Source organism: Lissotriton vulgaris, chromosome 3_1, assembly GCF_964263255.1.
Source record: "Lissotriton vulgaris chromosome 3_1, aLisVul1.2, whole genome shotgun sequence".
NCBI classification, from domain to species: domain Eukaryota; kingdom Metazoa; phylum Chordata; class Amphibia; order Caudata; family Salamandridae; genus Lissotriton; species Lissotriton vulgaris.
This window is the reverse complement of record NC_141689.1, coordinates 943943183-943964181: the sequence shown is the minus strand read 5'-3', so window position 1 is coordinate 943964181 and position 20999 is coordinate 943943183. Positions and strand designations below refer to the sequence as shown.

The 20999-nt window shown below is 44.7% G+C and overlaps 1 protein-coding gene across 2 annotated transcripts in view; it reads right to left on the bottom strand.

Annotated features, from left to right (window-relative positions):
* Nucleotides 1-20999, bottom strand: part of PCSK5 (proprotein convertase subtilisin/kexin type 5) — a 1065339-nt gene that overhangs the window by 33513 nt on the left and 1010827 nt on the right. For both annotated transcript variants that reach the window (XM_086961287.1, XM_086961288.1), the window contains exons 16-17: nucleotides 14652-14845; nucleotides 12723-12807 (exon numbers count right to left, since the gene is read on the bottom strand). In XM_086961287.1, coding sequence (XP_086817413.1) covers nucleotides 12723-12807; nucleotides 14652-14845 — 279 coding nt within the window. The remainder of the gene's footprint in view (nucleotides 1-12722; nucleotides 12808-14651; nucleotides 14846-20999) is intronic.

Genomic DNA, 20999 nt, shown 5'->3' with positions numbered 1-20999 from the left:
GCGAGCCACGACCCACAAGACAAAGATTACCAGTGTGGGGTACGACCCATATTGGAGACGAGCTTTTAAGCTGCTTTTCATTAGTGAACGTACTATATTCCCCTCTATTCGGTGCCCTATAGGCTTGTACCTCTGCCTTAGGGATGAGATAAGCATCATAGATCTCATCTTCCAAATCCTGTATTATCATCGATACCACCCACTGCCATGAGGTAGGACCCGGTTTGGGGGAACGTTCTGGAGAGGGGTGGAAACCTAGTGCGCTTCGAAGCATTGTTTGGTATGCTCGAGCTGACCCTTGGGAACTATACGGTAACACCAGATATGGAATTCCCTTACCCGTAGTATGTGGCATCAACCCACACACCCAACAATTAGTAGTGTTAACCACTAACTGATGCTGATGGAGGAGCTGGATAAAGGAATTGTTGCGGAATTCTACACGTCTAGCCTGTTCGTGTTCTGGTAACATATGAAAGGAATGAGGAGAAGCAGTAGAAGTAATGTTAGGGTAAGGAGTAGGAGTAGGGGTAGGAAGTAAGAAGTAAGATATAGTGTAATACACCCCACCCGCCAAAAATGCAGAAGCAGTTAAAAACAATACAAACAATTGGGATACAAAACATTTCGTACGACTAAGTTTCTGCAGTTTGACTCTATACGCCTGCGTTCCTTCCAAATCATTCAGCTTCAAAAATGCCATTTCCCTACGACCGTCCGCGACGTTTCTTGACGCACTTCGTTCTGTGCAGCAATAGTCAATTCCCAGGAGTTCCTAGGAACCGACGGCCTTTAACCTAGCGTCAAGACCTACTGTCCAGAAGGAAGTACGCGCGCGGCCCTACGGCCCTCAATACACAATATGTATTTTATTTAGCACAAATAATTCAGCTGTGGAAGGAAAAAGATACAAGAAAAAATCTTGATATATGTACAAAACAATTTTCAGTGATACGAATTGTTCACAGTTGATCAGGGGAAACGAAGATATTGCAGTTATCAGTTTCAGCAAAGCAAGAAAAAAAATTTATTTGTCCTTAGTATGAGAACGCAAAGAATATCGATGTTTCCCGGGACGTGTCTGCTCGTCAAACAAAGGATCTGTCGAAGAGACAGCGTCCTGTTGATCAGTTCGTTGGTCTGGTCTTGAGTCTTTTGCTGACAATGTTCCAACAATGGCTTTCTGCTGCACTGAGTGTTCACCAACAAGTTGTGCGTCACTGAAAGGTACAAACGCCGGCAATGTCGCTGCTTCTGTTGACGCAATGCCTTTCCTCACCCACGGGTCTGCCGGCAAAGGAATAGGGACTCGCTTACAATGGGTAGCATGTACCCAGTTCTTCCGTCCCTCAAGACGAACGGCAGTCCTCGTGGCCAAAAGCACCTGGTGAGGTCCAACAAAGCGGGGGTCCAGATTCTTCTTGCGCGAAAAATTTCGGGTGACAACCCAATCACCAGGCTGGAGCTGGTGACCTGGACCCTCCGTCTGCGTCGGCAAGGCGTCGTAAACCTGTTGATGAATTAACCTCAGTTTAGCAGTCAAGTCATGTAAGTAGTCAATCAACATCGGGTACTCAAGATCAACGAATATACCTGGCCTAGGAACCCCCCACACATTCGCAGGACGGCCGAACACTATTTCATAGGGACTAAGCCCTATTCGGGAGTGTACAGTCGCCCTAGTTGACAGTAATGCTAGAGGCAAAGCGTCAGGCCACGAAAGTCCAGTCGTAGCCTGGATCTTCGCTAATTTTAGTTTAAGGGTGCCATTGTACCCTTCAACCAATCCAGCTGACTGGGGATGATTGGCGCTGTGGAATTTCTGATTAATTCCAAGGCCCTTACACACACTCCTCATCACGCTTCCAACAAACTCACTTCCGTTATCTGACCACACGACTCTAGGCATTCCATACCGAGGAAAGTATTCCTTCAGTAGGATTTTCGCAGTAGACAAAGCAGTATTATCTTTGAGGGGATAGGCCTCGATCCATCGGGAGAATGCGCAAACCACAACCAAAACGTATTTCAGGTTATTGCATCGCTCCATATGGATGAAGTCCAATTGGATCACCTCAAAGGGATACGAAGGAGGAGCAAAACTGCCAGGGGGAGTTGGGGTTCCTTTGCCAGGATTATACATTATACACACCATACAATTCTTCACCAAACGTTCAGCACACTTAGTAATTCCATCATTCTTCCACACATCAGCCAACAACTTGCAAATACCTTTCGCGCTAATATGTGCTAACCCATGTGCCATTTGCACAACGGCCAGTACATACGCATCAGGCAACATCCATCTTTTCTGATCTGACAAATCAATCCAGCAACCATTCACATCCAACCTTCCCGTACTTTCTTTCCACTTCATCTTTTCAGTGTCGGTGGCCTCATTCTGAATTGCTTTCACACTCTCTATAGTATTCTCACACATACTTGATTCTGTAGGCCACCTAACCGAATTCGTCACATACATTCGAGTGCTAAGGTTCCGGGCAGTCTCCTTAGCAATCTCATCTGCAAACGCATTACCACGACCAACATCATCCGTCACCTTACGATGCGCACTACATTTAACAATTGCAACTTGAGCAGGCAAAGTCAATGCATCCAAAAGATCGTTCACAAGCTGGCCATGCTGTATTTTCGTGCCATGTGACGTCAAGAAACCACGTTCTCGCCACAATCGTCCGAAACTATGCGCTACACCGAAAGCATACTGACTATCGGTGTACACATTCACACGTTTACCTTTTGCTAATACACATGCTCTAGTAAGAGCGATCAGCTCTGCAGCTTGGGCAGAATTCTGACTCAATCTCGCAGTCTCAACAACAGTATTCAATGTCACCACAGCATAAGCAGTAGTCACATCACCATTCGGCAATTTAAAACATGACCCATCCACATACAGGATGCCATCCGGGTCTTCCAATGGGGTGTTTTTAAGGTCCACACGACCTTTTGTTTCCTCCTCTGTCCGCAAGTAACAGTCATGTTCTGTTACTGCATCTGACTCTGCACTAATTGGTAACAAAGTTGCCGGATTTAGGACATTACAACGTTTTATCTGAATGTGGCTTGCCAAGAGCGTCAATTCGTACCCAGATAACCTCGCACTCGTCAAGTGCTGAGTTTTCGTACGGTTCAAAAGAGTATCGACTGCATGCGGAACCATCACCGTAAGCATATTATCCATGACCAATCCTGCTGATTGTCGGATGGAGACCGCAGCTGCCGCAGTTGCTCTCAAACAACTCGGCAATGCTCTAGCTACTGGGTCTAAGGTCGAGGAAAAATATGCACATGGACGTTGCTTACCACCAAAAGGTTGCGTTAAGACGCTTAAAGCACAACCTTCCCTCTCGTGAACATATAACGTGAACGGCTTGCTGTAATCAGGGGTACCTAACACAGGGGCCGAACACAATGAATCACGTAATTCAGAAAAACTTTTCTGACATTCTTCCGTCCATGGTAAAGGAGTCGAAACATCCTTGCACGTAAGAGCCACCAATGGTTTCGCTAGCAATGAAAAATTAGGAATCCACTGCCTGCAGTACGATGTGATACCTAGAAAGGCACGCACATCTCTTTGGGTTTGTGGCACAGCCATGCGCGCAATCGCTGCAATTCTCTCTGGGGTCAATCTCCTTCCCTCCTTTGACAATAAGTGACCTAGATAGGTTACTTCTTGACAACAATATTGGAGTTTAGAAGGTGACACCTTGTGATTTAACTCACAGAGATGTTGCAGCAACGACACTGTAGCAATTTTGCAAATGTCCTGAGTATCAGCAGCCACCAATAAGTCGTCGACGTATTGGATTAAAGCCGCACCAACCGGCAACCTAAACGCATCTAGTTGACCCTTCAAAGCTTGACTGTAAATCGATGGACTTTCACAGTAGCCCTGAGGAGCGCGTTTGAACCGGAAGCTACGTCCACCAAGAGAGAAACCGAAAAGGTCCCTGCTCTCTTCGGCAATCGGGATGCTGAAAAACGCATTTTTCAAATCAATCACCGAAAACCATGAAGCCGTAGCTGGAATCAGAGTCAGTAGCGCCGTAATGTCAGGCACAACAGGGAATTGAGGAACCACAATTTTATTCACCTCCCGTAAATCAATAACAAAACGATAAACAGGCGGTTTGGTAGGATCAGTACGTTTAAGAATGGGCAGTACAGGACTATTGCACACGTTTCCCCGAGTTTCTTCAATGACATCTTTCTCGATCAAATCATAGATGATCGCTAACAAAGCTCGTTCGCCATCCAGGGAGATACGATATTGGGGAATACGTGGCAATCGCACATTCGATTTCAACTGAACAACATAAGGGGAGATATCAAGTAGGCCCACGTCGTTTGGACCCGTCGCCCACAAAGATGCAGGAAGAGAATCCAATTCCGGTGGAAGCTTGTCGAGGGACAAATACATGGGAGAGACTACTTTCTCTCCGAACGTAAGCTTTACACCCGCAGGAGAACAATACAAAGTCGCATACAAGCGTTTAAGCAAATCCAGACCCAAAAGATTTTCACCACAACCAGTGGTTAAAATCAACGGAGCTTCGAGCTCACGAGGCCCAATTTTAAGGGGCAAAGGGCGCGAAACTGGATTGCTAACGGGGGCGCCAGAGAATCCAACAGATACATTTGTTAAGCCAGACAAAGGTGCGCCGGGGAGTTTCGAATGCATGATAGAACTTTTCGCTGCACCAGTGTCCAACAGAAAAGGCTCAACGACGCCCGATGTAGCAACTGCGACGTAAGGCCCTCTCTGATCAACCGGAACTGATACCACTCCCTCTCCTTGTCTTTGGCTGTCCTAGTAATTACTATCGTCAGTTCCCTGATCGACGTAATAATCGTCTACATTGTACTGCGCAGATCGTCCTTGCGATGATCCACGTTGATCGAAACAATTATTAGAATTTGACGAGTTATCAGAACAGTCGTTCTGAGCACCACGACCTCTACCACGTGATGCGTGCTGTGCACCACCACGACCTCCTCTAGACGAATTACCACCACTACGGTCATTTAAAGCAGGACAATTGAATTTAATGTGTCCCTCCTGTCTACAATAAGCACATTGGTTGTACCCCAATGAAGATCTCTGAAAAGATGAATCATTACGCGGCTGCGATCGATTCGATTGCAACTGCGATCTATTCTGCTGAGGCGCATTCTGATTAGAACGCGGCGGATATGCTTGTTGTAACAACACTTTAGTTTTCAGCTCTTTCGTCTTTTTATCGGCACGGTCATTTTCCTCTTTTTCTCTATTTTCGTAATATTGTGCCGTAGCCAATATCTGAGCTGAGGTAGAAACGGCCCACGCACTTTCTGAGTTTTTTAATTTATTGCACAAGTCGGGCAATAAGTTCGATACAAATTTATCCACAAACAGCCTCTGTCCACCCTCAGTACCCATATCCTGCCCACTATGATCGACGAATGTTTCCTCGAACCTCGTAAAGAAGTCTGAAACACTCTCATCTTTCTTCTGCTTACAGGCTGACAACTTGTCCCAATTTACCCTCATAGCTGGCATAAGCGTTTTCATTAATGTAATGATTCGCTGGGGAAGAAGTTCAATCAACTGATCGGGTTTAGTAGCAGCCACTTGTCCAGCGTCTGCCGCTGTAATGGCAGCCCAATCACCACCTAATTCATTCGCGTGATCTTGGTGACGAATCTTGGCCCATACCGGTTGCGGTACGATATTGCCAAACAACATGTCGATATCGGCCAGATTCATTATCGTAGCGTCTACGAGCTGCGATAATTCTTTGTAATACCCCGCAGGATTTTTGCGAGGATCAGGCAAAGTTTGTTTCACCTGAAGCACTTCCGATCGTTTCCAAGGGAGGTGTATCCACACTCTCTGGAAATGTGCTGGTATTGGAGCATTAGCATTAGTATTATCAGCGGGTACCCAAACTGGCGGAACTTCTCGCATAGGATATTGGCCAGACCCATCTCGTTGTTCAATGTCCTCAACGAACAATGCATGAGGAATAGGAGCGGGACGAAGAGATAGCAACCGTTCAATAGCACGTCGGACATTAGTGTCGACTATCAGTCCAGTTGCGAACTGAAGCCGAAGATTAGACAGGGCGGTCAGCACCTCGTCAGGCGCAACAGCCGCTATCTGATCATGTAAGAACTTGCACATTTCATCAAACACATATCTCTGAGTAGGTATGTTGAATTGATCAAACGTTTCGAGGACAACACGAGGTGGATTTCTAACAGGGTTTATCATCCAACCCATCGCCATATTGTATAGCGCAACACGTTCTCTATTACCAGGAAGCTGGCTACGTCTCTGTGGACCATCAGAACCTGCAGACCCAAAAACAGGTCCGAGCGACTGAAAGAAGTTTGTCGCAAGGGGAGAATCACGATTACGAGTAGAGGGAGAAGAGTAAGACACAGGACTAACAAGAGAAGGAGTAGAGACATTAGCAACGACAGGGGTTAACAACACAGGAGCAGTAGCGTGAGCAGTAGCGGGAACAGGAGTATGTGGAAGCGGAGGAGCAGTAGGAATAGAAAGAGGCAAAGGAGCAGGAACAGTCGGAAGAGCAAGTGCAGGTTGAGGAACTGGTGGAACAGGTACGGCAGGGACCACAGGAGCTGCGGTACCCTGTACGTACGGAGGTGGCGACTTCATAAGATAGGACATTAAAGAATCCTCAACTGCCTCTTCCTTCTTATCCGACTCCGTAGACAAAACAGGATAGCATTTGTCTATGGACATACGCTGTAATCTCTCAAACACTTCCTTATCCTTATCCTCCTTATCACGCTGAAACTGCTCAGCTTTCTTCACTATAGTAGCAACAGTATCTCGCTGACTACGTTTATTTTGTCTGATCTCTTTCTGTCGGGCTTCTTTGCGCCAGAACCGAAAGGCATCAAACATGGCCGGCCTTGATTTACGTTCGAACAACTTTATTTCCAAATTATCTAAGATCGACGCTTCGAAGCTACCGTGAGGTGGCCAACGAAGATCGCCGTCTTTCTTTGTATATTTGATCCAATAATCGTTAAAAGCAATCGGGCCTAGCCCATGTTTGCTATATAAGTCATATGTAGGAGTTCCAACCGGAGGTATCGGACATGAGTCCTCCAGCAGGGAATCCGCACCACAAGGTCTAAAGCAACTGAACAAAGTACTGCGACCAGGCATCTTGCACACTAGCCGAGTTTCACAAACTTCAAGGGTTACGGGATTTCGGGATTTACCAAGTCCCAGCAAGAACTAAACCCTCGGTCTTTGGCGGCTGCAGTCGTCAAACAAATACAACAACAACAAAGTACGCTAGCAAAGTGTCACCGACAAAAACACTCACACAGCGTGTACAACAAAGACACCCGCTAAAGTGTCTACAACAAAAACACTCGCTAAAGTGTCTACAACAAAAAACTCTGGGAGCGACCCACAAATACTTAACTCAAAGATCAATGGCGTCCTCAGGAAGGCCCGTCAATCGTCTCGCTATACCAAGGTCTACGCCAGGCGCCAAAACAGGTCTACAGTCAGGGTAGCAGTCCGTCGCAGCCGTTAGGAGGCGGGAATCTTCGCGGGAAAAGTCTTCGGGCCACTTATTTCGACAACAGGATCGATGAAGCGGGGTGCACCTTCCCTCGGAGATTTCACACGAAGTTCCTCACGATCGTCAGGCTTGGACCGGTACCACTGATGCAGCCCCACGTTGGGCGCCAACTGAAGGACTGGGTTCTTTGGACCCAGCGGTGCCAGGGCACAACACCTGAAACCTTCGTGGGTAACCTGCTCCGGCGTACAAATCACAGAGACACGGGACACTTCCTTCGGCGTCAAAGAGTCAAGGTTTATTTACTGCAGGGAACACAGAAGTCACAAGAAGTACATCGAGTGTAGTTCGGGGAGACTGCTTCAAATTGTATTTGTGGATCGCTCCTTTTATACAGTTTCTACCCATAGGATAACATGATACACAATAGTTTACAACCTGGTTCCCACAAGTCGCTCTCAGAGGGGTCGCTTAGATCACTTTGAAACACACAAGATCCGGAACATAAGTGCGGAAACATTTGGCGGTTCCCAACTGTAAAAACCCATCTTCCCACCATTAGCAAATTCCAATCAGCAGTAAAGTAGATCGAAACAGGAACGAAGACAGGTGCAGAGGAAGACGGAAACAGTGGGGAGATCGGAAAGGGTGTAAAAGGGGAGTGTCGAGAAGCACGAGATACAGACATCAAAGGGACGTGCCTAATGAGATGCACGGCTGAGACAATAAGCCCGTGCGGCAAGATGAGCCTCGAGCGGCGCCATCTGCCTTACAGTAGCATCCCCCTCGTCATAAAGACACTTTCAAAGAACATGTGTCTTCCGCAAATATCTTGGGAGTCCCAGGGTCGCGAAGCGGACAGCGTCCGTTCGCTGGCTACTTGAGGGCAAGAGACAAAATGGATGCCGTATCTAAGATGGAACCCGTGGGTACAGATGACAAACCCACATAACAAACGAACGGTTTAAGTTAGCACAGCGAAACTGCGCACACTTGCTAAACTCGTCATTTGCGGTTCATAGATACTAGACTCGACCATATTCGTGTGAGTCGAAAACACCACTTACAATTGTCACGGAACCTCACTACCCCCACTTTACCCTACTGGGAGATTTCAACCTGCACCTCGAGACTGACGCCGACTCCCAAACTAGCAACTTCTTGCAGACACTTGAAATTTTCAACCTACAACAAAGCGTCCAGCTACCTACTCACTCCCTTGGTCACACCTTGGACGGTGTTTGTTCCAATTTCCCCTCCATCACTACCCTATCCCCCCTACCCCAGATCTGGACTGATCATTGCCTGATCCCCTTCCATATCTCCAGCTGCCTCCCTCCTACCAACCATAAACAAACTCTTCCCCATTCTCACTCTACCAATTGGAAAACGGTCCAGAAAAATCTAACCCTCCATCCCTTTTCCCCAACCAGTGCACCATCTCTATCCGGCAACATCGACAGAGATGCAGTCCACCTTGACAACTGGCTCGCACAAGAAATTGCCAAACGATGCCCATCCAATCACCAGGTCAGTACTTTGAAGAAAACTAAAATCAAAGCTCCCTGGTACACCCCCGACTTAGCCTCCGCACATCTGCTCTGCAGGAAAGCAGAACGGAAATGGCGAAGAACCTACGATAATAGCGACCGAAGCTCCTATATACTGCAGAGGAAAAGCTACCTCTCCACCATCAAATCGGCCAAAAGAACCTATTACGTAAATGCCATTAAAGAGGCCAGCCAAAAACAAAAAACTTTGTTTTCAATAGTAAGAACCTTCACCAATCCCAAAGCTCTTCAACCCGAAATCCCCCATCACAAGAGCTATGTGACAAGATCTCGGATTACTTTGACGATAAAATTACCTCCATTTAAAAAAACTTTCCCCCTCCCCCTCCAATACACAATACCCTCGAACCAGACCAACCATGCCTGGCCACTAACAGCCTCAAAAATTTCACTCCAGTGACCCTGGCGCAGACCAGAGAAGCGATCCTTTCCTGCAAATCGGGCTCCCCCGCTGACCCCTGTCCCCCAAAGATTCTCCACCTCATCATCAACGAAGTCAACCCTATTGTCAATGAAATAATCAACTTATCCCTTAGTACCGGCTCTGTTCCTCTCTCATGGAAGAAAGGCGTGGTTAAGCCACTTATGAAAAAGGCGAACAAATCCCCAACGGACTTGACCAACCTCCGCCCTATCACCCTGCTACCCGCTTTGGGTAAAATAACAGAACAGCTAGTCCACAAAGAGCAAAAGACCTTTCTGGAAACCCACAACTTACTCCATCCCCAGCAATCTGGTTTCCGGCCCAAACATTCTACGGAAACCGCCCTAATCGAGCTGACCGACACCATTAAAACCGTACAAGATCAAAGGAAGAAGGCGATCTTGATCCTTCTTGACCTCACGGCAGCTTTCGATACCATTTCCCACTCCATCCTGATCAACAGACTTATTGATATCGGTATCTCCAACTCAGCCCTATCATGGATTAAATCTTTTCTCAGCGATAGGTCCCAAACCATCACCCTTGGTTCCTTCCAATCAAGCGAGAAAAAGGTATCCTCCGGAGTCCCCCAGGGGTCTATCTTAAGCCCCCTCCTCTTCAACATTTATCTTATCCCTCTTCTCACCCTGATAGAATCTTTCGGCATAACCGTAACTTCCTATGCCGATGATACCCAGCTTATCATCCCCCTTGATGACAATTCCAACAAGGCAGAGCTCAATCTCAAACACTGCCTAACGGCAGTTTTCCAATGGATGGACGCCAACCACCTCCGCTGTAACTCAAATAAAACCGAGATCCTCCCCATTGGAAAAAATGCCTCTTTTTGCCCTGCCTTGTGGTGGCCTGACAACTCTGTAGCTCCCCCTCAGACGGTTACCTCGGCCAGAAACCTCGGAGTCCTTTTTGATTCTGACCTCTTATTCGATCTCCACGCCGCTTCCGTAGCAGGTAAATGCTTCGGCATAATCAAATCCTTGCGAAAATTCTTTGACTTTCTCCCCCTCGACTCCAGAAAGACAGTCACAGTGGCCCTCATCCTCTCACGAGTAGACTATTGTAATGGCCTTCTGGCAGGGACCAAGAAATCCACTCTGTCAAAACTCCAAAGTGTCTTACACACCGCCGCCCGCCTTGTTCTAAAACTTCCACGTACATCTTCTATTTCCGCAGCCCTGAAAACCCTACATTGGCTCCCCCTGCACAAGAGAATACTCTTCAAGATTCTCACTGTCGCATTCCGAGCATTTAACAAATCAGGTCCCTCTTACCTCACCAGACGCTTTCCTCACTACAACCCTAGTCGTTCCCTCCGATCCTCACAAGAAAACTTCATGACCTCTACCAAATTCAACCTGAAATCTAAAGGCGGTAAAACTCTTAGTGCCCTGGCTATTAGAGCCTGGAACAGCATGCCAAGACATCTCAGACTTCAGACGCTCGAGAAACCTTTTAGGAAACTCCTCAAAACTTGGATTTTTAATCTTCCCGATGACTGGTCCAAAGCTTCAATCTAGCCCCCCCCACACCACTCTGTGATCTGGTATCAAGGTCTTGTAGCGCCATGATGCTCCTTCCGGAGCGAACGTTGCGCTCTATAAATACACCTCCAAATATCCAGGACATTCACCGCAGTCTCCCACTCTGGCCTCAGCCAATGCATACACGAGACTGGAATACAAGGTCCTGCTCTCCACTGGATTTGCTCCTTTCTGACCAGAAGGCCATAAGCAGTTAGTCAAGTAGACCCCTACTTGACCGCCCGCAACAATCTGTGGAATACTGTAAGGCTCGTCTCTTAGCCCGGAAAGTTCAGTCAGCCAGCATCATCCATGCATACAGCACCAACGACTTCTCCTATGCTGACAGCACTGAAATCATACTCTCCTTTTTGGACAGGACTCCCAACACCTCCAACATATTCAACTGAACGGAATCACCAGCTGGATGAAGACCCACTGTCTCAAACTCAACACCGATAAGACTCACCATGGGATTCCGCTTAGTGCTGGCTGAACTAGGACCCACAACTTAGCTTCCACGCCAAGATCCTCGCAATCATCACCGACTGCAAACTGGACATGACCACCCAAGTCAAATCATCACAACCCCCCCTTCCTCACCTTGGAGATGTTAGGAAAAATCTTCTATTGACTACCAAGCAACAGCCCAAACTTTCACACATGTGTGCTCGTCACCAGCAAGCTGGACTACAGGAACTTCCTTTACACAAGGATAAACAAACAAATAACCATCCAGAACTCAATAGCCAGAATCACCCTCAACCTCCCATGCACCACGCACATCACATAAATGGCTGCATCTCCTTTCAGAAACTTTCCAGACACTTCTGCTCAGTTAGACTCCTCCTTGCACACACCCCATGCAGACTCAGAACCAGATTGGTCTTCTTGTACATCGCTCCTAAAGCATGGAAGGATCTACCGCTTCACATTACAGCCTCCTCTTCACTTGAGTTCTGCAAGAAGCTGAAAACCTGGTTTTTCGAATAGTCCAACTCACCCGCACACTCAAGGGGAGGCTAAGTTCACACCTGCTGAACGCCAGGATACCCTCCAGGTGATAGTGTGCTCGCCCAATACACATAACCTAACATTACATCTGTTAGTGCTTGGTGAAGGAGGAGGAGCATGAGCCGAGTGGGATGGGCTCAGGGTAGGCTAAGAAGCTGCAAGAACAGTTCATTGTTCTTTATGTTCAGGTGCTCAGGGTGAGAAGTGTGTCATTCATGTTTAACTGAGGCAGAGGTCTGTGGTTGATCCATGATGGTGTCAATGTCCTCAAAGAAGGATTTGGTGTGTTTAGGAAGTTGGTAGATAATGCATGTATGAAATAAAGTCTATGGGCAATAAAAGAGAGATGATCCAGACTCAGAAAATTAAGAAGCGATTCCCTGCTGCCGCCTATTGATTATATTTGCCAAGTAAACACACTTATGAAGCAAGAGAGGCTACATAGAGCTAGAGTGTGTATGCATATGTGCAATACTTTGTAATACATTCTAGTTCAGGTAACATAAATCTGATTCTGTAACTATTTTTAGGGATTTGTCCATATGCTGAGGTGTCAAATACTGTTTAATGGGTGGAGCAATTAAAAACTCCTTACCTCAGGCCGTATCTACATTCAGTGCAGGTCTGAGCTGCTGTGCACGTCTTGCAATTCTCGAGGCATTTGCGGCAAAGGTTCTTACCTTTTAAAGAAAAGAGCTTTAGATCAATATTAGTCTTGCATTGAATTGACACTTTTCCATACACAAACCATATCTTAGGACTTGTTCAACAATGATCCACAACCTTAAACTAAAATTACTATAATGTGTATAATGTTTGTAAAAGTAACATTTTTATTGACCAAACTTTATTATGGATCCGCCTTCAAATTACCTCCCTCAAACAACAATAAAAACCTGATATACTTAGGATCGGGTTCCAGTGATGTTGCTGTTTTTGTACAGCACAGCAATGAAACACCCTCCTATTTTTTATTTGTGATAGAGGTCATGGCCTTCATTGTGGGAATACTTCATCATGTATATTAATGAGACAAAATTCCTTAAGGCGATTCCTTCTAATGGCTGCACACTCAGTGACAGAGGCCTGCGAGAGACAGCATACCTTCTTTACGGCATTTGCACAACACCAACTTTATAGTTAGTGTCCTTTAAAGGGGCAGACCCTGAAATGAAAAAAAAGTACCATGATACAAAAGGACATCGGAGGGAGCATGCAGCAGTCCCCTCGACTGCCGTCTGTTCTACCGGATACCCACATTAAGATAGTGGAAGCTGTGCTTCATGACAGCTTTCACTTTATGAATGGATATCATCCCCTTTTCATACACCCAGTATCCCTTTGATGGTGGACAGACACAGTAACTGCCTTTTTTTATTTTGACAAATTGCACGTATCTGAACTCAGAGCTACAGTTGTCTGGGAAAGGTGTAACCCAAGATTAATGAAACCATCTTTAAAACAGAGGAACAGGTGTAGAATAATGTCCAGCTCAACCAGGAGAAAACTTCATGGACCAGATTACATCCCTTGCACTGGTGGCAGAGTGTTTGCTTTAGGGACCAAAGTAATGTGAGATGCCATTTGCATTGACAGATCACATGATGACAATTGTTTTTATGCAAATGTGAGCTTGGCACTTATCAAACAGCAAAAATATTGGTTTGCACTGGCCACTCATAACAAATGGATGGGAAAAGTGCCTCGTCACTAGCGTTAAGTTGAGCAATAGATGGAATCTGGCCCCATTTTATTATTGAGTGTACAGAAAGGACTCTCGCCTGTGGCTATTGCTATGGCTGGAACGATAGAGATCCAGGAAGACTGCTTAGAGGCGTATGACTTGTATGCCACAATGACTCTTTTATAAAAAGCTAAACATTCCAAAATATAGGTAAAACTGAATGCTGGTCTGTACAGTATAATCAGTCAATATTTTAATGAGGTATAAGTAAATACTGAGAGAGTGAAAAAAATATTGAAGTCCACAAGTTTAAAAATAATTAATTACTAAATTGCCTACAGTATAAGAGTCGAATTACAATTACATAAAAGAGAATACATACTGGATGCATTAAATAATAAATTGAGCAATTAATAAGAATTTGGATACATTGTCACTCTGCTTGTTCTATTGAACTGGTCTCAGTTTTCCCTTATAGATGGTAGGAGAATCTGATCCATCAAGGGTAATCCAAGAAAGAGGGGATGGAAGGGTGAACTTGGCATGTGAGACTCACACATTGATTTAGGATGGTTTCTGGATTACACCTCATTGCTTGCTCTTGAACACCAAGATTAATCGTGATTGTGGGTTGCCCCGGCTGGATGGAACGTTTAACAAGGTGTGATGCGACACAAGAAATAATTGATTTAAATGATGTTCTAATGATTGAATCCCTTGCTTGAGATGCTCAAGGAGACGTATCAGTGGGACTCAGAAAAGAAAAGGTTCATAGTTTCTAAGAATGCATTTATATTCTGAAGCCATTATTTAAGGAGAAATGTGCTACAAAATACTTACTGGCATCAAGGTAAAACCCATCTGGGCAGTTAGTAATGCAGCTGTTTGTTTCTTCGTTCAGATAATAGCCTGATTTACAGTCTGTGCACTGGTCACTTCGGCTTCCAACGCACATATCACAGTTAGGTGAGCACTTTTTACAGCGCTTTTTGTCCGCACTGTAATGGCCGAGGGGACATTCGGAGACACATATCCTACATAGGTCAAAGAAAAACAAAACATAAATATAAGTAGCTTGACTACTTCAAGACGAAAGAAGTAAAAGTATGTTCAGCCACTGTGCAATCATTAATGAATGTATTAAATGGTTTAGGAGGTTGACAGACTGCTGCTTAAATGCAAACATACTTTCACATAAGACAAGACATTTAAGAAGATAGGTTAAAAAATATTCCATGAAACAAAAAATAGCACCTTCTACTTAAGATTCTGTCCTTCTACTTTAAAAAGTAGCAAGTACATTCTCATGCTCTTATTTACAAATTAGGTAATCTACACAAGGAATTTTCTGATTTTCAGTTATTTGAATTTCAGCATTCTCCAAGTGGCGTTAAGAATGGAGAACGTGCCCATATTATATACTTAGAGCCGAAAGAAATAGTTAGATAATACAAATGGCATATCAAAATATATGTTGCCTTTTCCTCAATATACAAAGACCTTTGCAAGCCCTCTCCTTTTCACATCCATATTCCGCCCCAATTTAGACGTAATCTGAAATCTTGCACTAAGATGATCATAAACCATAATTATTACAACCACTTGTAAGTTGAATCCATTTTTCGCTGTGCCAAATCATTTTGAAAAGGATAAGCACTCGCTGAAACTGGCCTTACTAGCTAGAATGTGAGTCTCAGATTTCCAAAGTTGTGCTCCATTTGCACCCAAGATTTTTTGTTTTTTACCTGCAGCACTGTGCCATCTTCATGGTCTCGCGTCATTCTAGCCTGCTCATCTTCACACAGTGCCTCGGGGGACAGAGTGTGAATGCCCACCACTAGGATTGTGTAGTGCTTTGGCAGTGCTTGTTGCCTGCACCTAAAGGCTTCAGGCAGACCTCAAAGACTGACACTATTCAATCTCCTTACGAAAGTGGTTTTCGGCATCATGCTGCCTGCTAGTCCTCTACTGGAAAAAGTAATCGGAGTTGTCCTTACTCTTTTCTATATACATTCAAGGTGTCGCCTTTTGCTTCCAAGTGAAACCTGAGTTTATTTCCATATTATATACAAAATGAAGAAAGCAGTCCAGACATTCAGTGCATCACACCTTTGCTCGAAGTCTCATCAGATGTTTTTTTACTAGCTGTTCTCAGACTTCTGTATCTTAACTATACTACTCCTGGAAGCTTTGTTGGTATATTAATTCAGAGGATCTGGTATCTGTTTCTAATACTTCCCTATTTGTAATTGAAATGGCCAACTCTAAAGGAAGCCACAGAGGCAGAGGAAAGAAAAAAGCTCTTTTGACAAGAGAAGAAAGGAGGATCAAGGATTCTGCCTTGACCAGTACTTAACACTACCTATGAACACTTTTTGCACCTCTGTAAATGTTTAATCCATGACTAAGAGCTTATATTTTATCTCTGTTCAGATGTCTTCTGTATCCCAAGGAGCATTTAACCATATGCAGCAACTACAATGAACTTAATGTAAGAAATGTCTTCTAGTGACAAACGAAGTTGCTCAGTCAACATTTGATGTCTAGGTCATGTTAACCCTGTTAGACAGCAAGACTGCTTTCTTAATACAGGCTTCTTAGTTTGCCACGTACTAAGCTAGCCCCTCATTTTAGAACTGTCCTTTAATTCCATTCCTTACACATAAATGTACTAATGAAGTAGCCCGCCCGTGTTCAACCAGGTGGATGCTTGTTATCTAAACATATACTCCTAATTTTTCTAAACATGCTTTTCTCTTTGTCTCTCCCTTTATGAATAGGAAGGTCCTTTAGAGGCTCTGTAGAATTTTCTGTAACTCCCTCCACCACGCCATCAGCACCCAGAGTACACCCCAAAACGTGTTATGTCAAGTAATCTCCTGTAACTCTGCTCTCCTGACAGCATGGCAGGGCTGCAGGTTTGAAGCAGGCTCAGTTTGAATGGATTTTATGGTAAGACAGGAGGCTAGCATTGTGCATAAACTTTTATTCACTTCTTCTGAGCAGCAACTCTTAAAAGCTTCCAAAAAAGAACTTTAACACATCCCAATGAATCTAGAATCCTCAGTCCCATAAATACTCCTTGTCCTCCTATTTTTCATCTTTTATTTGCTGCTTCTGAACATATACGTATTATTTGTAGGATATGATTAATTTGACGGATTTAGTTGGTTTATTTGTACTAATGAAATATGGGACTACGGTTTGATTTTAGGTTCATACCCAATTTATGGGTAAAAGTATTTGTTTAGAAATGGTTTATTTTTATTGAAACGTTTCTTAGTATTTTACAGTGAATGCTAAAAAGCTGGTAATACATTACGATTCAAACGAGGCTTTAAGCATTATTAAGCAGTTTAAATTTGTAATATAGACTTACTACTCAATTTCAAAGTTTGAAGCGTTATTTCAAAGAAAACTGACGAGTGTGCACTTCTGGAGAGCAGTTTGAAGCACCTCGCACTTTGCTAGCCACATGCGATTGGCAGTAATCATGGCAGACATGGTTTCCATGTAAGTGGAAGCTGGGGCGTCAGATACATCCGATGTTTGTTTTGAAGGTGGTCGGCCTTGCTATGAAGCTGTGTGGAGGAAGCTGGCTCTTTATGCGATATATCAACAATCTGATATACAGTGTAAAGAGTCCAGAGGATCCCTTACTTGTGGACACGGGCTATGCAATCCCAAAAGGCTCTATTAGGGAGTAGTGTGGTTGAGCAAACTTAGGCTTAACACAGAGGAGTGCAAGACATTTGCAAAATACAGACAATTATTAAGAAATGACAACACTGCTCAAGGAGGTGATCCACACCAATTTATAAAATGCAAGGTTCAGTGGTTGCTTCAGATGTCGGGTTTTGGCAGTTCCGGAGGCCTCAGAGTCTTTTCTCTGGAGTTGCTTTAGAACGGGTCTGCTGTTCATGGGAGGTCTCGAGTCTTTTCGGAAGGCAGGCAATCCTCAGAAAGTTTCTGGAGTCAACAGCAGCAGGATGAGTCAACTTTGGTGCAGTTTTCGACGAGGGCTGCAGACAGGCCTGCGGGGCTGGGGCCAAGTCAGGTGCTCTCTTCAGTCTTCACTGCATTTGTGGCTCTTCGGTGTCCTCTTTTATCTTAGGTCATTAGGGTCTGCCTCTCTAAGTACTGAATTTGGGGGTGTTAGCTGGAGTGAAAGGTAGTGGCCAATGGGCTACTTACCTTTAGGGTGACTACATCCTCATATGACAACTTCCATTGGGAAGTGGGCATAACCCTGACCATTGATTGGTTAATTCTCTTCAAGACAAGATCGACTATTCTGAAGAGAAGGGTCCACATTACTAGCCCCCACACTACGGTTGGCGCTGGTTGAATGTAGGCACACCATCTAATCGAACTAATTTTCCCGCCTGTTCTCTCACCATAAGTAGAACAGGACAGGGGTTTGGCATTCTCGCCTAGGAGAGAAACCAGCGTTGCATACCAAAGGCGGAAGGTCATCTTTGAGGCTCCGTTGCCTTGGCAGGCTAATCTGCAGGTCATCTCAGGGAAGGCGGTGGATGACACCCCCTACCAGAGCTGTCCTGTTTTCTAGCCTCCCAAGAGCGAAGGCCCTCACCCTTGGGGATCGGGAATTCGTGTTAGGTCGGCTCAAACCAGTCAGTCAGCCCACCGGCAGTTGGTACTCTTTCAGGGGGTATCTCTGAGGTGCCCTCTGGGGGCATGTATTAATTAATTCAACACTGGAATCAGTGTGGGTTCATCAAGACAAGAGGTTTGATATCAAACTTCCCATGTTCAGTGAAGCCATCATGTAGCAGGGGAACTCATTTTCATCAGTGGCCAGCACTTGAATGCCCTGTTCACTTGCACTTGCAGTAATCGAATTGCCCACTACAGGAACATACCTGATCATGCAGTAGGGCCTCACATGTAGTACAGTGCACCCTGCCTTAGGGCTGAAAGGCCTACAGTAGGGGTGTCTTACCTATACTGCATGCAGTGTCTTCAGACATGGCACTCAGGCAAAGGTGCAATGTCGACTCTTCGGTTTCCGCTGCACCAGAACACGCAGCCTACAATGGCAGTTTTTAAGGTCTTGGTGAAGGGTCCCTAGGGTGGCACAATTTATACTGCAGCCCTAGAGGATCTTCTTCAGTCCCAGTACCCCAGGAACCAGGGATACCATTTTACTAGGGTCATACAGGGTTTGCAAAGGTGTGCCAATTGTGGTACAGTTTTAGGGAAACACTGGTGCTGGGAACTTGGTCAGCAGGGACCCCCTACACCTCAGTCAAAGTTGCATCGAAAACCATGCGAAAAGTATGGATGGGGGTACCGCAACAAGTACCCTATTCCCTACATTGTGCATACGCATATGACCATCTGGTCAGCATTCATGCAGTTTTCTGAAGTAAGGATTGGAGCAATAAGGCTTTTTTCTATTTCATTTTCATCTAGGCATGCAGGGACCATTTCCAAGGCAACATAACACTTTAGAACAGCATTCTTTGTGGGGAACGGTTTGCTACAAAGTTTAAGGGAGTAAGAAGCTTTTTTATAGCGAGTGACAGGAATTAATAGGAAAAGGAAATAGTATTAATATATAAAAATATTTGGAAAAAAGTGACTGAGAAAAGTGTTGCAGAGCCAAGTCAAGAAGACTTGATAAGAAAGAAAATAAGCAAGGAAATACATGATGCTGTCCAAGAGACAGGGAAACAGGTTTTGAATAGAAAAAGGTCAATTAGGAATGTAGATGAGGAGGATCCGAATAGAGGTCAAGGAGATAAGTATGTAAAGAAAACAAAGCATATGGCTGGAACATCCAGTAAGAAAGGAGCCCAAAGCGGCTAAATAAGACCTGATGTCCAAAGCGGCACATGAAAACGTCCGTTTTACACAGACTGATTTTGAACCCAAAAAGGTGGTGGAAGTGACAGAAGAAAGGTCCAGTATGGATGGATATATCCTACATTTGGACTAGAAGGATGGTCTAGAAGACGAAACTAATAAAAATATGGAATTACCTACAGTAGTAGAACCATAGGGTTAGAAGTTATTTGACCCTAAAGATATTAGGCCCAAAGTAGTAAGGACTGGTTCCGGGGTGTCCAACACGTAGCTCGTGAGCTGCTGTAGCTCTCCAGTTGCCTCTTAGTAGCTCACCTGTGTGCAGCCCAGCTTATTAAATTAGAAAGCTTTTGCTTGGTTGTATTACTATACATATAACAAAATTGAGAGCTACTAATATTATTAGTGTTGTATAATTTCAATGTGTTTCATTGAACTTAAGAAGCTCTCAGTACAGAAAAGGTTGGAGACACTTTAAACCATGTTTCAAACTATATTAAGGCCAGAATAAGACGATCCTTAGAAAAAGAAGAGAAATAGTAGGGCAGAATGCATTCGTCCAATGATTGATGAATAGGTGAAAATGACCCAAAATCTAGGTCCCAAACTGATCACTTATCTTTTTAACATAGGAAGAAACCAACCAAAGGGGTTACCCCGTGTTTACTGTAAAGCGCTCTGATATCTGCAAAGATCTTGTCCGCGCTATATAAAACTTTGAAAATAAAATAATTAAATAAATAAAGAGGTCACTTAAACAAAGCCAGAACAGGGTTCTGGATATCCTGGTTCCACTGGTGAGAATTTTCGATTCCATAGAGGATGCCTATTTAACCCCTTCGCTGCTGGCCCGTTTCCGCCGCTGTGCGGTAAACAAACGAACAGGGGCGGGCCCTGACGAACCCCAGCCGTCATCAGCACACGAGCACCGTAGTGCATGACGGCTGGGGTTCGTCATCAGCCATCAAGGGGTTAAAGAGTATCGATTTAGACATTAATTTATTGAGAGAGTAGTGTCAACGAGCCATTTGCTTTTGGGCAATGCCAATGCAGGCCTTCTAGCAAAAAGACACAGGACTGCGCTCATGCGCATTAACCCTAAGTTAGGTGATTTAGATAGGAAGGAATCTAGTGACGAGGCAAAGGGAATGTTCTTTTATGACGGGATGGTTAAATCCCTGAGTAAATACGTTCAAATCAAATCTATTTGATTTGACTTTGTTATTGAAAAAAAAATTATAAAACCATAACGTGCACATACTCTCCACCATCTGTACTTCCACAAGTTTTGTAGGGTTCCTCCAAGAAATAACAAGCAATTCCGTTGTTGAGTGTTACAAAATGAGGGTGTGAAATTAA